The sequence below is a fragment of the Rhipicephalus microplus genome, chromosome 4, assembly GCF_043290135.1.
Source record: "Rhipicephalus microplus isolate Deutch F79 chromosome 4, USDA_Rmic, whole genome shotgun sequence".
NCBI classification, from domain to species: domain Eukaryota; kingdom Metazoa; phylum Arthropoda; class Arachnida; order Ixodida; family Ixodidae; genus Rhipicephalus; species Rhipicephalus microplus.
In genome coordinates this window covers 34636387-34655065 of record NC_134703.1, presented here as the reverse complement: position 1 = coordinate 34655065, position 18679 = coordinate 34636387, and the positions used below count along the sequence as shown (strand labels likewise).

Sequence of the window (18679 nt, the reverse complement as noted above, 5' to 3'; positions counted from 1 at the left end):
TGTTCGTAATGGTAATTATACTCGGACTACGAACTGCTTTTAATTAACGACATGCTTTGGCCGCAAGTAACACAAACACAAAGTAACACACAACGACAAGCACAGGCGCTTGTGCTTGTCGTTGTGTGTTCATTGGCCTTGTGTCTGTGTTATTTGCGGCCAAAGCATGTCATTAAGCAAGTACCAAGTAGGCCAACAATCAGCATTGCTGTTTTTTTAATTCCATGTTAGTGTTTTCAAGTAGAAATCTCGCAAGTATCAACTTTTTAGATGAGAAAACACAGAGAGGCAGTGTTCGTTAGAGCCAACTATCCCAACATCATGAAATTTATTATACCTTAGGAACAAACTAAAAATTAAAAAAACAATCGGAGTCGTAGTCGACTCACGCAATGAAGAGGACGTCGCCTCCGTGACATAGTGACCGGACATTGCAACGCTACAAAATAGCGCTACAACACACGCACGTGGAGTGTGTTTAGAATCGTCGCAGTGATGCGAGCCAAATTGCGGTTTCCCGTGCTCTCAAAAGCTGAAGACGGCGTCGCCGCTGTGTTTACCACCGCGACCGTTGCGAAGGGACGGTCCTTCGCTAACACGCGTCATTCGTGAGCATCTGTGCTGCATCGTTGCGTTCTTTCGTTGACCGCCTTTTTGGGGCGCTCTCCGGGCGGAGAAGCGAGTAGCCGGAATTAATGGTGTCCGTCTTCTACTTGATATTTCTCGCTCGTGTGTGGCCTTGCCTCGGCTTGTTTCGTTCTCACCGCCACCGAAAATCCGGTCACCATTCGCTTCTGTTTACAAGACGTCAGCTGCGGTCCGACTGCCTTCAAACGAATGGTTTTTTTCTTTTCTCTTTCACTCGCCGAGACGGCGTAAATTCCCGCGCAGCAGATGTCTCCAATGACACGGTGATGTGCGCAGGAAAAGCGTTCATCTTGGAACTCTTAAGTGTGTGCGGTTTGTCTCGTTTTTTCCTTCGTTGAGAAGTTGGTGAACGCGACTCAGATTGAGCCGGAGGTTTACTGGTGACTGTTCGCGGTCATTTTATTCCGAACCATAATAATACACTGCGGGAGCATTATTTTATGTACAACGCCTGTGGTACATCAACAGGCTTGTGTTAGTGATCTTCGAAAGTGTAAAATTCTAACTAGGTGTCATTGCATTCTGTGCAGGTGAGGGGCCAGCCGAGCTGACCGGTGCAAGATAATCTTTGGGTGTCGCCGAAAAGATGCGCAAGGCGGTCACGAAGTTCCCCGGAACTCGTATCTATTGATTTTCACATTGATATAAGCCTAATATTGACTGCCGTTTATAGTCACGACTATTCACACGTATTTCAACGGACTAGCGCCCATGCGCTGCCTCAGTATTTATCGATCAGCGTCGTGAAGTAACAGGCGGGGAAGGCGCTGCTGATGCCTTCCCTCTCCCCGCCCTGCAAACTTTTTCAGGGCAAGCTTTTGGCAAACAAATTATCTTGTGTGAGTCGCGTGTCGGATAAAAATGCCCCAACTGGTTTTTCAACCCCTGGTAACTCGTATTTGAAGGTAGACGAGATAAAAGATAAACATGTAGAACACCGATCGTCTGAGATGTAGGAGTTAAAGAGAATTGAAACCATGGTTGTGATAGCTAATTTTACGCTAACGCACTCATGAGTTGACTCACTAAAGGTTATTCGTACTCGTACCAAGCCATGAGTACGAGTCGGAGTGTGTCTACGGATGAAGATTACATGCTGAGTGCGAGTCTGAATACGTCCAGCTGAGAAAAATTTGTGGTGTGTCTGAGTTCAAGGTAGCCAAATACAATTCTCGCGTGTGTCTGAGTGAGCTCAACTGTTTTTACCGACCTGTGCCCACAGCGCTGTTTTCGAGCAGCGTCTGTGTCTTGATAATGTTCATGAGCATTTGCAGCAGTTTCCTAGAAGACGTGTAGTAAAATGCGGGATCAGCGTGGCATTTTCGCGAAGAAGGAATTTTCGTGACGTGCATAATTCAGCATGTTCATTCTATATACTGTTCTCTAAAGGCGTTTCACTACACCACCATGGAAAATCAAGGATGACTTCATGGAAAGTACTCCCATAAACACTCGTTCAGCATCACTGGTTCAACGCATTCGTGTCGTTCATACTCTTCAATGGCCTTGTCTGTCCTGTCTTGTCCCTTGCTCTTTCGATTCTGCTGCTCGAACCAGTGTTGGCTTTGAACCAACTAGCTCCGTTTAATAGCATTTAGAACACGCGGGTTTCTGACGACAGTGGCAGCCGAGGGCTTCTTGTGATACGTTCCAGAAACTGAAGTAACTTCTCTATCTCCGGAAAGACGGCAGCCGAATCCAGGCCACTCCGAGAAACACATCCCGTCGCTTTCATTTTCCTCCAGAACAATCCTCTTTCGGACTCGACCAACGAGTGGGTCTGAAAGGGCGAAACTTGGCTGAGTCGGCGCGCACTTACGATGCCTGCTGCCTTTCATAAGCTGCCCTATGGTGGGCCCACTGTGTTTAATGACCCACGCCAAAAGTGACCTCCACAAGAGCTCCGACCTCGGCTCACCGCCTGAGATTACTTACTGCTCGCTGATCGCAGCCGAGTCCAGTAACGCGTGGCAGCAATGGTTCAAGTCCGGCTTGGCGTTGTACGAACCAGGCGTCTGGGCACGTGATGCTGTGCACCTGCAAGAATTCGGTACAACACCAACCTTGAAAATGAAGTACAGAAATATAGTCGTTTTATGTGAAGAACTAGCTCAGTTGTCCGATTGCTCTAATGGATCCATACATAACTTCCGGCCTTCACCTGAAAGAAACGGTGTTTTTTTTTTGCGCCAGTACACTGGTTTTGCTCTTGAAAAGCTCACATAATATTCTATCTTTTTTACGCCAGGATATCGTAATTACCGCTCGCATGGACTGGTACAGTCGTCCACACTTCTTGGGTGCTGAGACGAAAGGCTAAAAAGGAGTGTGCCCGCCACGGTTGTTACGGAGCTCGGTTGGTGACCCAAAATTCGCATGTTCGATCCCGGCCCCTGTGCTTTTATTCTGGTTTCACCCGCTTTTTTTTGTTTGTTATACAAGTGTTATACGAGTGTTTGTTATCATTGTTGGAATCAAGAAGAGGAAATGAACATGGGCCGGGCATGTAGCGCGTAGACAGGATGACCGCTGCTCACTATGGGTAACTAACTGGATTCCCAGAGAAGGCAAGAGAGTTAGAGGTAGACAGAAAGTTAGGTGAGCAGATGAGATTAAGAAGTTTGCGGGTATAAATCGGCAGCAGCAAGCCCAGGACCGAGTTGACTGGCGGAACATGGGAGAGGCCTTTGTCCAGCATTGGGCGTAGTCAGGATCATAATGATGATGATGATGACGACGACGACGACGACGATGATCATGATGATGATGATGATGATGATGATGATGATGATGATGAAGCAAGTAGACCCTTGAAAAGATCTACAGCTACCCAGGAGAACTTTGGAGCGCGTGGATCAATTAATCAAGTAATTTGGTCAAGGCATACGTTACCCAAATCCTACCTTAACAGTTTGCCGTGTTTACCATATATAGTTGTTACAACGCTGACAATGGCTAAAATCAAGCGCGACCTAAACCCCTTTGATTCCAGCGAGAGCTGCAAGACAGAATCGAGCCGACTGGATCCTCGGACACGTGGCGCGCGTACCCCACACCGGGCTACTGGCCAGCATCGCAAACGTCGCTAAATCGACCGAGCGATTGAGAGATTAGGCGAGAGGCACATCGCTCGCAGGCACACAGTCCGGGCGCGGCTTTTGTCTGTATACCTCCTGTGTTTACACACATCGACAGCCGGATCATCTCCCCGCACCGATGTCCGCTCCATCCCTGATGACGCTCTCAGGCTTCGCTCGATGTACTCTCCGGTGCGCTAACTGTACACTGTCAGCCCGACGGGACGCTTTGACAAAATCATCCCAGCATCTTAGGATGTCACCGTATTTATTTATTTATTTATTTATTTATTTATTTATTTATTTAATGAAATTCAACGTGAAAGATGATTCATGTCTTTGGCTTTCAATTTTCGTTTGTGTGTTTATAGGGAGAAGGGGGTGACGAGGTGTTCTTGCGTGATGATGTACTTGATGCACGGCCAGTCAAACTAACCGTGAGGTCAAACGCAAACCAACCACCATTATGTTTTTTGTACCTTCCCTCTTTTCTACCTCTCTATCTTTTCGTCCCTTAATCCCCCTTTCCCCAGCATATAAAATAGCGAAGCGGGCACTGGTGTAGTTACCTTCCTGCCTTTCCTTCCCCTTCCTTCTGCTCCTCCTCCTCCTTCCTGGCATATATATTTTTTTTTCTTGTCGAGTGGCATTCAGGCGTGCCTAACGCATACGAGTGAGTAAAAAACGCAACATTCTCGGGCCCCAGACACGCAGCCATTTTGGTTACAAACTCCTCAACGTCATTGTAGAGGGCTGCAGCGCTGGTCAAGCAGAACGCAATTTGCACAAATTTCGGAGCGCCAATTGCCGTGAGATGCATGAGTCGGCATAAAAATGCGTATGCACTTAGCAGGGGAAGGGGGGATTAAGGAAAAAAATTTAGTGGAGCAGAACCAAAAACGTGTCCGAGGCCTGGTAAAAAACGGAACGACACTTGCCCCGACCGAAAAAGGAGTTGCATCCCTTTTTGAGATGGGGATGCCGGAGATTTGCTCGCGCACATTTCTTCTCATAACGCAATCTCGCAGGCCCCATCAATCTGTCTTGCCATCCTACTATGCGCCTTATACGAAAGAGAATTATATTCAAATATGGAGCGCTGCCACACTCTCCTCAACTAACACCGAAGAGAGAGAGAGAGAAAGATAAACTCTATTAGTTTTCGGCAGATTACAGGGCTGGGCTCTCACGTAGGAGCTAACGGAGAGACGCCCGAAATATTTATGCTACGTTGTAACATTGACGCAGCGACGGAAAGAGGGGAATCAAACCCTTCACCCCCCGAAAAAAAATTTTTCAGTTGGGCACACTTAGTTAAATACACGTACAGATCCAAACGAAAGGACGAACATAAACTATAACAGCCCGCCCCGTGCCCCCTTAGAAAAAAAATTGCCCGCGTTTCTGCGTTATAATCAGAATCCCTTTTAGTATCCCGTGGATTCAACTGCCATCCTGGCCGATGTATACGTACTGATCGCGCGAGCATCGCACTGTCAGCCAGCGCGCACTGAAAGCGTTCCGTCGTGGCCCAGCTGAATCGCCGCACCCGGCCACCATCTTGGGCTGGGCCCTGCTCCAATCACGACCGTGACGGCGCGCCCACCTTTGGCCGCGCAGGTGCGCGGGCATCGCTCATTACGCTCCCTGCAGATCGCGCCTCTGCGATTTTATCGCTGCTTTCCAGCCCGTTCGCATGCATTATGCTTCCTCACACGACGTCTTCGTTTTCTCGACGCGGCGGTGGCTCAGGGTTCGCGAGGTCCTTCACGTAGGACGACTCGCAGGCAAAGGTAATGCGGTGTGGCTGCGTTATCGACATCGGTGCTTTAGAAGAGGACGATACAACTCTGTTAGGAGGATATTTCGGGGGGAGTGGCCACTTGTATGAGGCGACCTCTTCTACCCGTGCTATGACGGTGTCTTGCAGTTTTTCTCCAAGGAACAGTAAAAGGGTGTGTTATGTCGTTTCTGAGGGAATCGGCAGAAGTTGATTGGGTGAGGGAAGGTCCGTAAATTACCAGAGGATGTGGTTGTAGTTTGATATAGTATCTTTATCACAATTTCTGCATATCCATTCAAACTCCCCGCGTGTGAAGATCGCTAAGCAATGAAGAGTGGTAAAGGTGTTACATTGAATTCGGTGAAGGTTAGTGATCTACGCTCTCGCGAGGTGTGGTATGGGCCTATGGCATAGCAAAAAAGTGCCGCCATATCCACGAAGTGAATGATGATGAGTGGGCGAAGCTCTGGAGGAAAACCTGGTAAACCATGAATCTTCCGTACATTTTGCCTACTCGATTTTATTACAATGCTCCCCCTAGCGTACGTCGCCGCACTAAATCGAACGATTGCCTTCCACCAATGACACGTGCCATATGTGACATCATTCCTATTTTATAACATCTCGCATCTTTCATCATCAACTATAAGTACCGCCGTCTAGTTTATAACATCTCGCATCTTTTCATCATCAGCTACAAGTCCCGCCATCTAGTGAGCACTGAAAAAACTAAATGAGAGGTGGCTACATGGATGGATGGATGGATGTGGCTGTACCCTTTAGATCGGGCGGCGGCTAACGCCACCTAGCCGTAATACTTAGTGAACGAACCATTACATTTATCTTTTTTTTTCTTTAAATAATGAAGTTGAGGATTCGTACTTCGCAGTGAAGGGTTTAATTTTCACTCGTGCCTTGACTTTAGCCACCAATCAGATAACCTCCTTCTAGTTAAGTCTACCCGCTTAAAGTCTATTTTGCCCTCGCTGTCCCTAAATCCCAGTGCTTTGAAAAACTCTGCGCCATCATCCTAAACTATAGGGTGAAGCCCTTTACAGAACATTATCAAGTGTTCGGCAGTTTCTTCTTTCTCTCCACACGCACTGCATACTGTGTCTACCCCTTCGTATTTGGCCCGATATGTCTTGGTTCGCAGTACTCCTGTCCTGGCCTCACACAGCAGAGAACTACCCCGAGTATTATCATAGATCCTTTCCTTGGCAATTTCCTGCTTAAAAGTTCGATAGATCTCTAGTGCGGACTTCTTAATCATGCCCATTCTCCACATGTCAGTTTCCGTTTCCTTCACTTTTTTCTTAACCGATAGTTCTTTTTGGTTTGGCCACCTGCTGTTTTCTAAGTATTTACCAGTCAACTTCCTGGTTCGCTTCCTCCATTTTGTATCGACATTCTTCATGTACAAGTAGCTGAAAACCTTCCTAGCCCAACGCTCTTCCCCCATTTCTCTCAATCGCTTCTCAAATTTTATCTTGCTGCTAGCTTCCCTGCCCTCAAATGATGTCCATCCCATATCACCTTGTACTCCCTGATTCGGTGTATTCCCGTGAGCTCCTAAAGCAAGCCTACCTATTCCACGTTGCTTAATTTCTAATCTTGCTTGAACTTCTGATCTCATGCACAAGACCGCATTGCTGAACGTCAGCCCAGGAACCATGACCCCTTTCCATATTCCTCTCACAACATCATACCTATTGTAATTCCACAGTGCCCTATTTTTCATGACTGCTGCATTCCTGTTACCTTTAGTCGTCACGTATATTTCGTGTTCCCTCAGATACCCGGTCCCATTGCTTATACATACGCCCAGATATTTGTATTTATCTGTTATCTCTAGCGTGACCTCCTGTATTCTAAGCTCACTACCTTCGTTGTCATTGAAAATCATGACTGCTGATTTTTCCCTACTGAATCTAAAATCTAACCTATCTCCCTCATTACCGCAGATGTCCATCAATCTCTGCAAATCTTCCTTGTTGTTGGCCATTAGCACTATATCATCTGCGTACATTAATGCTGGTAGTGCCTGATCAATAAGTTTTCCTTGTTTGACTAAAGAGAGGTCGAAGCCCAGTCCACTTCCCTCTAATTTTGCCTCTAATCCTTGTAGGTACATCATGAATAATAAGGGTGAAAGGGGGCACCCCTGCCTAAGCCCCCGTTTTACCTCTGCAGGCTTGGATACCTGTTTTTCCCACTTTATAACTACCTTGTTACCTTTATAGACACCCTTTAAAAGATTAGTGACTACATGTTCCACGCCTAGTGTGTCCAGTATTCCCCACAATTCCTCTTGAACCACGCTATCGTACGCTCCCTTGATATCCAAAAATGCTAGCCACAGGGGCCTGTGTTCTTTTTCTGCTATTTCGACGCACTGCGTCAGTGAGAACAGATTGTCTTCCAACCTCCTGTGTTTCCGAAACCCATTCTGCAGTTCCCCCAGCACCCCCTCATCCTCTATCCACGCCTGCAGTCTTTCCTTTATAATCTGCATCGCCAGCCTGTAGACCACTGATGTCACTGTTATAGGACGGTAGTTGTTTATGTCAGCTTTGTCCCCCTTTCCTTTATAGATCATGCTCATCCTGCTAAGTTTCCATCCATCGGGAACTTCACCATCGATTATTATTGTACTCACTGCCTCTCTCAAAGCCTGCTTAGACTTCGGACCTAATGTTTTTATCAGCCTAATTGGAATGCCATCTGGGCCTGTTGATGTACTACTAGGAACCCTTTTCTCAGCCCTTTCCCACTCTTGTTGTGAAAATGGAGCCATTGCACCACTTGATTCGTCTTTGTCTATTGTGGTGCATAAAGTACTTCTTTGTTGAAATTTTTCTGTCACCCTTGTTCTTATATATTCAATAGCTTCGTCCCCTTCTAGCCTAGCACCTTGGGCTGTAGTTATAAAGTTCTGCTCTAGGCTCGTCTCATTTCTTAGGGAGTTTAGATGGTTCCAAAATTTCGCAGCTGCCTTTCTATCTTTTTTATGTACTTCTGCCAGCCATTGAGCTCCCTTCCTTCTAATCTTTTCATTGATCAGAAGGGATGCATCCCTTCTACAGCTTAGAAAGGTTGCCCATTTTCTTTCCACATCATCTGTCGGTTCACCCCGCTGCTTAGCATGTCTGTGTTCCCTAGAGGCTTCCTGGCGTTTTGCTATGGCTCTCTTAACTTCCTCATCCCACCAACTTTTGGGTTTGTGTCTTCTTTTCCGGGGTGACTTGTCACGCGTCTTAGCAAGCTCTATCTCAAAGAGTCTAATTAGATTTGTGTATGTCCACACTGTCTTATTATCCTCTGTGATTACTTTCTCAATTTGTTTAGTGGCTATTTCAATTTGCCTTTCTGGATAAAAATTTTCCTGTAGTTGCTCATCTTGTCTCCTTCCCACTTTCACTGCTCTTCCAAAACTTAGCTTGATACGTTTGTGATCGCTACCCAGACTTCTGGAGCCACCTTCATCTATGTGCATTTCCCTGAGCTTATCATACATCCTATGTGACATCAGTGCATAATCTATCGTCGACTGAAGCCTTCCTACCTCCCATGTTATTTGCCCTTCACACTTCTCGGTACTGTTGCAAATGATCAAATCAAGCCTTTCACACATATCCATGATCATTTTGCCTGTCGGGTCGGTATACCCATCTATATCTTCTATGTGCGCATTCATGTCTCCTAGTATAATTATCTCGCACTCTCTTCCTAACTCCTGAATGTCCTTTGATATACACTCTACCATTGCCTGGTTTTCCTCTCTGGCCTTTGCTCCCGTCCACAAGGACACGAAACCAAGGAGTGTCATTTGACCTGCCACTTTCCCTTTTAGCCATAAATGTTCCTTGCACTCCTTCTTGACCCTTTGCCAGTCTGTACTTTTATGAATGAATGCCCCAATACCACCCCCTTTCTGCTGCCTTCTGTTCTATTACAATACTCCCACGCGTAGTCCGGATTGTTCGGAGGTTGTTCCATGTCCCTGAGATGTGTTTCTACAAAACCGTATACCATCGGCCTCTCTTCCCTTAGCTGTTCTTCTATCTCTTCCCACTTCAGCCTGTTCCTACCACCCTGCATGTTAATATACCCTATGTCTGAATTGGCTCGGCGCTCGTGGCTACGTCTATTTATGCCCCGGACTCTACGTATCTTAGATATTGGTGCCACTTTGGAATCGTATCTGTCCATACCACCTGTCGAAGAGTCTCCCTGGTTGTTTTCCTCGTTACTAGCTATCCTGCACCCCGAAGGGCTCGCTTGCCCCCCAAAAAAGCTACTGCGCGTCCTGCAAGTCGCCAACCCACCTCATGACCTAGCCGCCCATCGAAGTGAATTCTGTCTCGTTGAAAACCCCCCCACCTATGCACATCTCTGTTTATTTCCACCACCACAAAGCCTTTCTCTCGACTCTTCCGCCATATCTCTTGGTTTGCGTTGACCACCGCTCTTTGCAGGTTGCTATCACGCACCGGTACCTCCGGTATCGTGCATATCACTACCTGCACCTTAGGAGAAGTGGCGCGCATGTCATCGACGCCTTTTGCCAGTGTGGCTGCTAGTCCTGCTGCATCTTCATTTAGGACATCGTTTAAACCGCCTGAAATTATCACGAGGTTGCGTCTATCAGCTGTCGTTTTGAGCTTTGCGCTCGCTTGCTTCATGACTGCTTCCAGCTTGCGTCCTGGGAACGCCCCTACTGCAACCCTCTTGTCACCTCTTACCCTCTCTTTGATGGCTTCTGTGCATCGATTTAAATTTGAGTCCCCGGCGATTATCACATGCTGTGACTTTTCCGCTGGAGCGTTCTGCACCTGGGGGCTACTTGCACCTGTGACGCTGGCTTCTTTGTTCCCTTCCTGCCCCACCACTACCTCGCTGAAGCTGGGCTTTGCGACAGTTGAACCGGCTAAACCTGTTTTTTCCAAGCTTGCTTGCTTTTCCTTCTCCACCGTTCTGGTTGCCGGTTCCCTACTGTTTTCTCGGTAGGTCGCTTCTTTGTTCAGCTTCGCTAGCACTTCCTCGGCGGACTTCAGTCTTTCTCCCATTGCCCTCGTTTTTTCTTGCTCTGTCGCCAACGCAGTCTCGAGTTTGGCGATTCTCATCAGCAGTTCACTCTGGGCAACCATCATTTTCTCCATTTTTTCCTCGACCTCACATTGCCTACACTTCGCGTCAGCCTCTTCTCCATCCGCTTCTACGCTTGGGTCCACTTTCAAACCCACTCCACATCCTGAACACTTTACAGTCTTTTTAACCATGCCTTTCTGACACCAATTGTCCCTATACTCGATAATTACTAAACTCGAGCCCTGCACTACGGAAAAAAAAAGAAAGTCCAAGCTCTACTACAAAAATTTGCGTGTTCAATGTACGCGCACCTCCCCAACGGGGTGGCAAAAAAAACAACAACAAAAAAATTCAAACACCCACACCCGCACTAACTAATAAATACCTGGTGACTGGCCCTTGAAAAAGCCGTACCATAAAATAAGTGCTACGAAGATTTCAACCGCTGCCTTATAATTATAGAGACAAGCTCAAAACATGCAAAAACACTTATCTGCGCAGTCGATCCGGAGCGCTCAAAAAACACGTCCATCCACCTTGACAGCCTGAACGTAACCTCCAGGGGCTACATGCAGGGGCTACAATCAGGGGCTACATGCAGGAGACGGAGCCGCCATCTAGTGAACACTGCAAGAACTAAATGAGAAGAGGCGACATACAGGAGACGGTACCGCCATCTAGTGGACACTGCATGAACTAAACGAGAGGTGGCTACATACAGGCTACAGGGGACGCACAGCCCACGCCCTAAGGAGCTTCGCCCCTAAAAAAATGACAGCATATTCATGGAGTGAATGATGATGAGTGAGGCGAAGGGCTGGGGAGTTTCATTGATAAACCATGAACCATCTACGAATATCGCCAACTACATCATCAAAGACGTGACAAACACTGTATATACTCATACAAAAATTTTATTTTTCGTAAGTGGTAGGTATACGTCGCTTCCGTTCTCTCTTCATTATAACGGCTTTATGGTCGGTGATGTGGTGGATCGGTGATGAAGCGTAGTGAGATGTTTGCAAGGACGAAGTAGTGGGCAGTTGGCAAAGTTGGAACTAGAAGCGGTCACGTACAAACAAGGGATGTACACAGTGGGACAATCTATGGTTCTTTAACGCGCACATGGATACAAGTACACGACCATCTTGCATTTCATATTGGCTACTTCTCAACAGTATTTGCTTTATGGTCGGTGAAGTGGCGGATCGGTGGTGGGGCGTAGTGGGATGTTTGCGAGGACGACGTAGTGGGCAGTTGGCAAAGGTGGAACTATAGGCGGCCACGTACATACATACAAGGGATGGACAGACTCACGCCTTTAGGAGCTTCGCCCCTAAAAGTGGCACACTGCCCCTGCTACACCCCCCCCCCCCCCCAGAAAAAATTCTGCCTGTGCCCACAGCACGGGGTATATATCCCCTTTCATTTTTGTAGAGATTCGCAAGTTCCCTGTTGAAGGTGGCTACCTCGGCGGGTCCAACTCCAAGGAAAGCGTGACCCAATTCGTTAACCCACGGGCCAATTCCTGCGCTTCCTCATTACCAGGGCTTCCCGAGAGAGCGAAGGCCCAGAGCACATTGATTTTGGTTCTATCGTTCTAACTGAAATTTCTCAGGACCTCCGGTGCATTTAGTTACACACTCCGCATCGTGAAAGTATAAGAACATGGAAATTTTCTAGTCGCTAAGGACTGCGCGGCTAGTTGGATTCATGATGGCTAGCGCTATCGTCATTTCAGCGGTCTCTGATCGATGCGGCTCTACTTGAAACCACAAGTACAATTATCCATCCGTAGCACACAGGGTTCGCGGGCAGACGTGGCACCTGAAGAAAAGTAAGAGCAGATTTAGGCTAAGCTAGAAGCACAAGCGAGTCCAGACTGCGGTCTTCGTTAGGGGTGTCTCGATAAAGCTGAATTGATGAATGATGAATTGTAGCTAAAACGTTCACGATTGATTGGCAGCATTCAACCAACCTGTTACAGCTGGAGCGCGGAAGGGTAAACAGCGGACAAAGAAGACCACGACGACAATTAAGCGCTAACTTCCAACTATACTTTTATTGAAGCAGCGCACAAAGACGCTGTCTACATTTTTCGCGCTTCAGCTGTCACAATGTGGAATACCAACTAGTCCGCTCCCATTGCTTGCTTCAACCAACCATTCATCACGCTATTCACACAGAGTGGCTTCTAGTGCGATTCTGCCCTACTGTGCATTGTCACGTCTGTTAACGTTATTCCAGCAGCGATATGGCTGTACAGTGTTGCCGTATATATAGATATATATAGATATACACATATCTGTATATACATACGGTCATTTTCTTCTCTTGAAAAAATGCTGATTTTACAGGGTCTTCTATATCTGTATAAACACGCGGTGTTTTTATTCTCTTAAAAAATACCAATTTTTAATTGAAAATTTTACGACAGTAAGCCACCAGTCGTTTTCGTACAGACCCCCACACCACGTCGAGGTGGATACATTTTGCCGCAGGTGAAATGACACGGTTGTGACTATTTGAGAGAAACTTAATTGGTTTACTTTTTAATTAGTTACTTGAGACACGGTTCATATTTCATATATTACAAAGTTGCACTGCATGCGAATTTCCGGCACTCCTACTTTTTTTATAAACAAAGTCGCATTTATAGAAGATATTCGTCTTAACCTAAGGTTTGACGGGCGAAATCCTGATTGACCTGACATATGCTGCGATGCTTTCTTTGGTGGCCCTGGTGGGTGGCTCGGACGTTGTCATGTTCTCTGAGCAACCGTGCGGCGACGAGACGACAATGACGACGATGCCGGTCGTTTCCGTGATGCTACCAACACGCACTTACAAGGGCAGATGGTTATTAAGAGCCAGCCTAAAGACTTGCATAAAATGTGCGGTGAAAACTTTGCTGTACCTTAGAAGAAAAATGCAATATGCTAGTGGACGGCTTGACGGCGTGGAACTGGTTGGATTGTTTTATTCTGTGAAAGTGAACGTAATCACCACGTTATCTATCTTCAGGCTACCGCATTACTGGCACAGCGGTCTCCAGTTATTCCGTCGAACTAAATGCGGGTCAATATGGACTGGTAGACGAGCATTTCGAGCCAATATTTTGGTTTGAAGTGGCCCTCACGACTTTTCAAGCTCCGCACTTGTTTCAAGCTTCACACTGAAGCACCCCTAGTCGATGCCGAGGCTGTCATCAAATTTACAAAGAAGATCCTCTTTTGTTCAGCGACATTTAATCGTGCTGTCATATTATACACAAACAGGAGGAAAAAAACGTTTCTCTTAGATTAAAGGCATGTCGCTCAAGAGATCCACATCTACTAAAATACGCTCAGCTAAAGATAGCGATGGTGCAAGGAGAAGTTGTGTTTCTAAGATAAGTTGCCTTTCCATCGCGCATCTGTAGGGAAGCAAACATAACTCTATATACAGGGTGTTTCAAGAAATGCGTCCAATATTCTTTAAATATCAGTAAAACGCGCTATATTTTCGCTGTATTCACAGTTGCTTTTCTGTAGGTGCAGGCGTCCTAAATAAGTTTAAGACATCATTTGTAACAAACATTAAAAAAAGTTAACTTATTTAACTTTTTTAATTTGTGGAGTAAGGCAGTTAAGTCAAATGAGATAATTGAAGTCCATCATGCGAAGAACCCATTGCCACTTCGGGATTTCGGAAAAGCGGCCTCTAGTAATAACTGTGAATTAATGAAATTCTCGAAAATCCTGCGGCAAAGCCGGAACCAAAGGACCGATAAGCGCAACAAGCCGGCGACCAGAATGACGTCACTGTTCGAAACAGTGGTTAACAGTGGCGCAGTTCTTCCCCTTTCGTGAATGAATGTGCGTCATGCGTGCTGTATTTGCAAGCGCAGTCCACACCCGCTCAACGAAGTCGTTTCATCGTTTAAATAACTAAGCTCCCTCATTTCGGACGTCTCAGAAAAATAGGGCAGCCGCGCTCTTTCGCGGTTCGGTTTCGGTTTCGCCGCATAATTTACAATTTTATTAATTCACTGTTAATACTAGAGATCACTTTTTTCAAAATCTCAAAGTGGCGATGGAGTCTTCGCATGAAGGACTTCAATTCTCTCATTTGGCCTAACCGCCTAACTTTATTAATTTAAAAGTTAATTATTTTAATTTCACTAATTACTGTACCAACTGATGTCATCAGCCCTCAGAAAAAGCAACTGTGAAGGCGGTGAGCAAACAGACTCTTTTGTCGATTTTTAAAGAATATTGGGCACATTTCTTGAAGCACCCTGTATATGCCGCATTATGAAGCATCCTGTCCAACGCCGATAGTGACTGTTGGGAACGTTGGGCCGTTGCTGCTAAAAAATCACAGCATATCCACGGGGTGAATGATGATGAGTGGGGCGAAGCTTCCGTCCGTCAGTCAATGTTTGCAACTTTCCACGGATCCGTGCGCTCGGCCGTCCATCCATCCGTGCGTGCTTGTATCTGTCTGTCAATTCTTGCTTCCATCCGTCCGTCCATCCGTGCCTGGTTCCATCCGTCCGTCCGTGCCTCTGTCCATCCGTCCGTCCATATATCCGTCCGTCCGTCTGTCTATCTGTCTGTCTGTTCGTCCGTCCATCTGTCTGTCTGTCCATCCGTCCGTCCATTCATCAGTCTGTCTGTCTGTCTGTCTGTCTGTCTGTCTGTCTGTCTGTCTGTCTGTCTGTCTGTCTGTCTGTCTGTGTTCTGTCTGTCCGCCCATCCGTCTGTCCGTCTGTCTGTCTGTCTGTCTGTCTGTCTGTCTGTCTGTCTGTCTGTCTGTCTGTCACTCACACTAGCGCCACCTGCTGAGTGAGTCATACAACTATGTGGTTACGAACCTGTCACAAAGAGACATGCATGGACAGAACCCCGGCTTTAGGAGCTTCACACCTATAAAAATGAAAATCTTCTAGTATAACGCCTTTTGGGGAGTTCTGTAACTCATGTATGCAGTTTTATTTCATGTTACTGTGGTGGCAGTGGCGGTACAAACATTTATTAGAAACGAGGGCCTCATAAGAGGACAGCGCCCACAGAGGATCCCTAGTACGGGACCCCACTATAGCGTCGGCTGCTGCCTCGGCTCGTCAAACCAAGACATTTTGAGCCTCAAGGTTCATGTTGTCTGGGGACATCTACGTGCTTCCTTTCATCTTTCTAACTTTCGTTGGGAACGGCCCATGGGAAGTCACCTCCCGCGTCCAAAACAACATTAGAATATATAATCGCAAGTGTCGAATGGGCCTCCTCTGCTTGGCACGAGCAGCCAAGAAATGGACTCCCTATACATCAAAGTAGTGAATTTTCGGGCTAGTTGGTTTGACAGTTGGCATAGAAGAGCGAAGGCTTGCAAGAAATGGAACACTACTTTCTTCTGAGTGCCTTTCTTCGAAGTAGTCTTCCTTTACGTCCAATCCTTCGCTCTTTTATGCCAAAAATCACTATACTCTTGAGTACCTATTGTTTTTTTTAGCGAGAGAAGCAGCGTAAATAAGACTTGGATGTCGCAAATCTAGAACGATGGCAAACACAAGACCTTCGTTGTGCACCGTTTTCAGTGACTGTCGGAAGGAAGAAACGAGAACAGCGTGAATAGAAGGTACTTTCGGAAGATTATAGAACAGTTGTTGCAATTTCGAAAACACCGGGCCGAAAACCATATGGCATCCACGAATGAAAATATCTCTGCATGGGCACCCTCATATCCCAGCTTCCATTCTAAGGTATTCTTCAGCATTTTTTTTTTCAAAGTGTTTTGTTCACATCACCACCTGTCCTCCAATCTTTAAAGGGTCACTGACACAAAAACTTTGGCCTCACGTTTTTCTGCCGCAATGTGTTGCTGAAGGCCTGTTAGTCATGGCACGACACATCGTTTCCTGCAGCACGCGACAGATAATTAACTACAGACCCCTCATTATCGATCAGTTTCAGTTTTGGTTTGAGAGAGCTCCAAAAAAAAAACTGGGTGCAACTGTCACCACCTAGCGTGTGCAGATCTTGACCACGTCACCACACAAAACTGTGACACACTTCCGCACGGTCCGCATCGTGAATTACTACCGAATTGGAAATAGAACTGCAGTGTCGCAAAACACATATCTTTCTAAGCGTGCGCCACGGCCACGCATTCGCAACCAGCCGCCAAAAAATATAGACTGCAAGAACAAACGCGGCAAAACAAAAGAGGCGGCTATGGCGTCATCATAACTTGTTTTGTTGACTTCAGCGCGCTGACGTGAGGGAAGTAGGGGGTCACCTATCCATTTCGAGGGTGTCACCAGCGCGACGGAGTCGAGGGCTCACGCAAACATAAAAACTCTTTTAAAATACTTTTCCAGCTATATTCGCTGTTGATATATTGCAGATGGTATACGAATGTTCTAGGGAGTCGACCCCACAGGCTATCTCGGCCGCGAAATTCTGTGTCAGTGCTCCTTTAATGCTACACAGTCATGCTTCCATTCTAATGTATTCTCCAGTATTGTTTTCAAAAGTGTTTCATGGACATGAACACTTGTCCTCCAATTTACTATGGCGAACGAATGTCTTCAAATACATACGCAAGTCTACCGCAAGCCATCTGAAAGAGGAATATGAGAGCGACAGAAGAGACCATTTTCGGTCTCTTCTCTCGCTCTCTCCTTCCCCTTTCCTCTCTCCACTCGAGTCTATTACCCCCCCCCCCATTCCCCTTCCCTTGTGAACCACTGCTGAGACGTCGCACTAGCTGCAGACAGTTGCGGGGTTTCACTTTTCTTTTCCAATGCCAAGAACCACTCCCCCACCCGCAATCCCACCTCCTGAGGCTTCTCCTTCATCGCGTCACCTGCAAATATGAAGCGTGCGTGCAGCTTGCACGTCACGAGCCTCAATTTCATCACACCTTTCTTTTTTTTCTAACACTCGTCCTGACGCCGACTACACCGGATTTTAGACTCGCGAGATATAATTTGCATGAAGTGCAGCAGCTGAGGGACGCCTTGTGAGCGCGTGTGCATCCCGACGTCGCAGCTGTATCGATTGGCCTTCGCGGCGCATCTGCGATGCAGCCGGCGTTGCGCTGCGATCGCTCTCCTCTTGATCAATGATCCGGCTTTGTTTCTTCCCGCTGACAACGCTCACTGGCTCTGCTTCTCGACGTCTATGCCATCATCTACGGTGGCAACCGATGTCGAGCGACGACATCTCTCAGCGACTGCAGTTCAGTCGGCCACTTGAAGGCTAGCTGAATGGCGTACGCGCGCTCTCTGAGTTCGGAGTACTGAGAGCGAAAGCAGCTGCTTCCATTAGCAAGGAAGCAAACGGAAAGTCAGAAGGCGGGAAGGTTAACGAGGAAGGCTTCCGGTTGGCTACCCAACACTGAGGGATCAGGGAAGGGGTATAGAAAGATGAGAAAGAGAGAGGAGTGAAAAGAAAGAAAAAATGAGAGGGAGGGGAGAGAGGAGGGAGCAGCGAATCCACTGCAGCGTGTACAACTCCCCCGCGAGTCGAAGGCGTTCACACAAGCCCGTCGTCCTCAAAAAAGCACAAGAGGGCTTTCACTGCCTTGTGGGCTGTCAAGAGATAGAGAATAAGGTTGAGTTAACCAGAAGAAAATTTCCGCTTTGCTACCCTGCACTTGGGAAAGGAATATAACGGCAAGGAGGAGGGGAAAAAAAGGAATGGTTGAGTGGCAAGTCATATGCGTGCGCAAGAGGGGCGGGGGAGGGGCACGCTCCCTCCTAGTCGCCTAAGAAAAGGGGTGGGGGGATGCGCAAAGTATGCCCCATTGTGATGTGATTGGGCGCGTTTAAAAAGTGCGCCACTCCATCAGCCAGAAGAAGATGAAGATAACGCTCGGTTGCGGTACGTGGGGGCGTGAACATTTTGGTCCAATGAGGTCTCTCCACGGAGATTTAGGAGAGCCACTGGAGAAGAACAGTGAAGCTATAGGCAGACGTGGCCGAGTCAGGACGGAGTGAAGAAGGTAGCCAGGGCGCGGGAGTGGCGGCCAGCAGAGTTCCTGCATCAAGGTCCCTGCAGTCTCCCACCTGGACACAGAGCTTCTTCTCGTCACC

The 18679-nt window shown here is 47.1% G+C and overlaps 1 protein-coding gene across 2 annotated transcripts in view; it reads left to right on the top strand.

Moving 5' to 3' along the window:
- The window catches only part of LOC119172582 (neural cell adhesion molecule 2-like), a 239290-nt gene that overhangs the window by 101421 nt on the left and 119190 nt on the right, over positions 1-18679 (top strand). The window contains exon 2 of one of the 2 annotated variants that reach the window (XM_075892529.1): positions 1179-1268. The exons of the other annotated variant lie outside the window; for it this stretch is intronic. Within the exon in view, the coding sequence (XP_075748644.1) occupies positions 1235-1268 (34 nt within the window). The 5' untranslated portion in view covers positions 1179-1234. The remainder of the gene's footprint in view (positions 1-1178; positions 1269-18679) is intronic. 2 annotated transcript variants of the gene reach the window in all.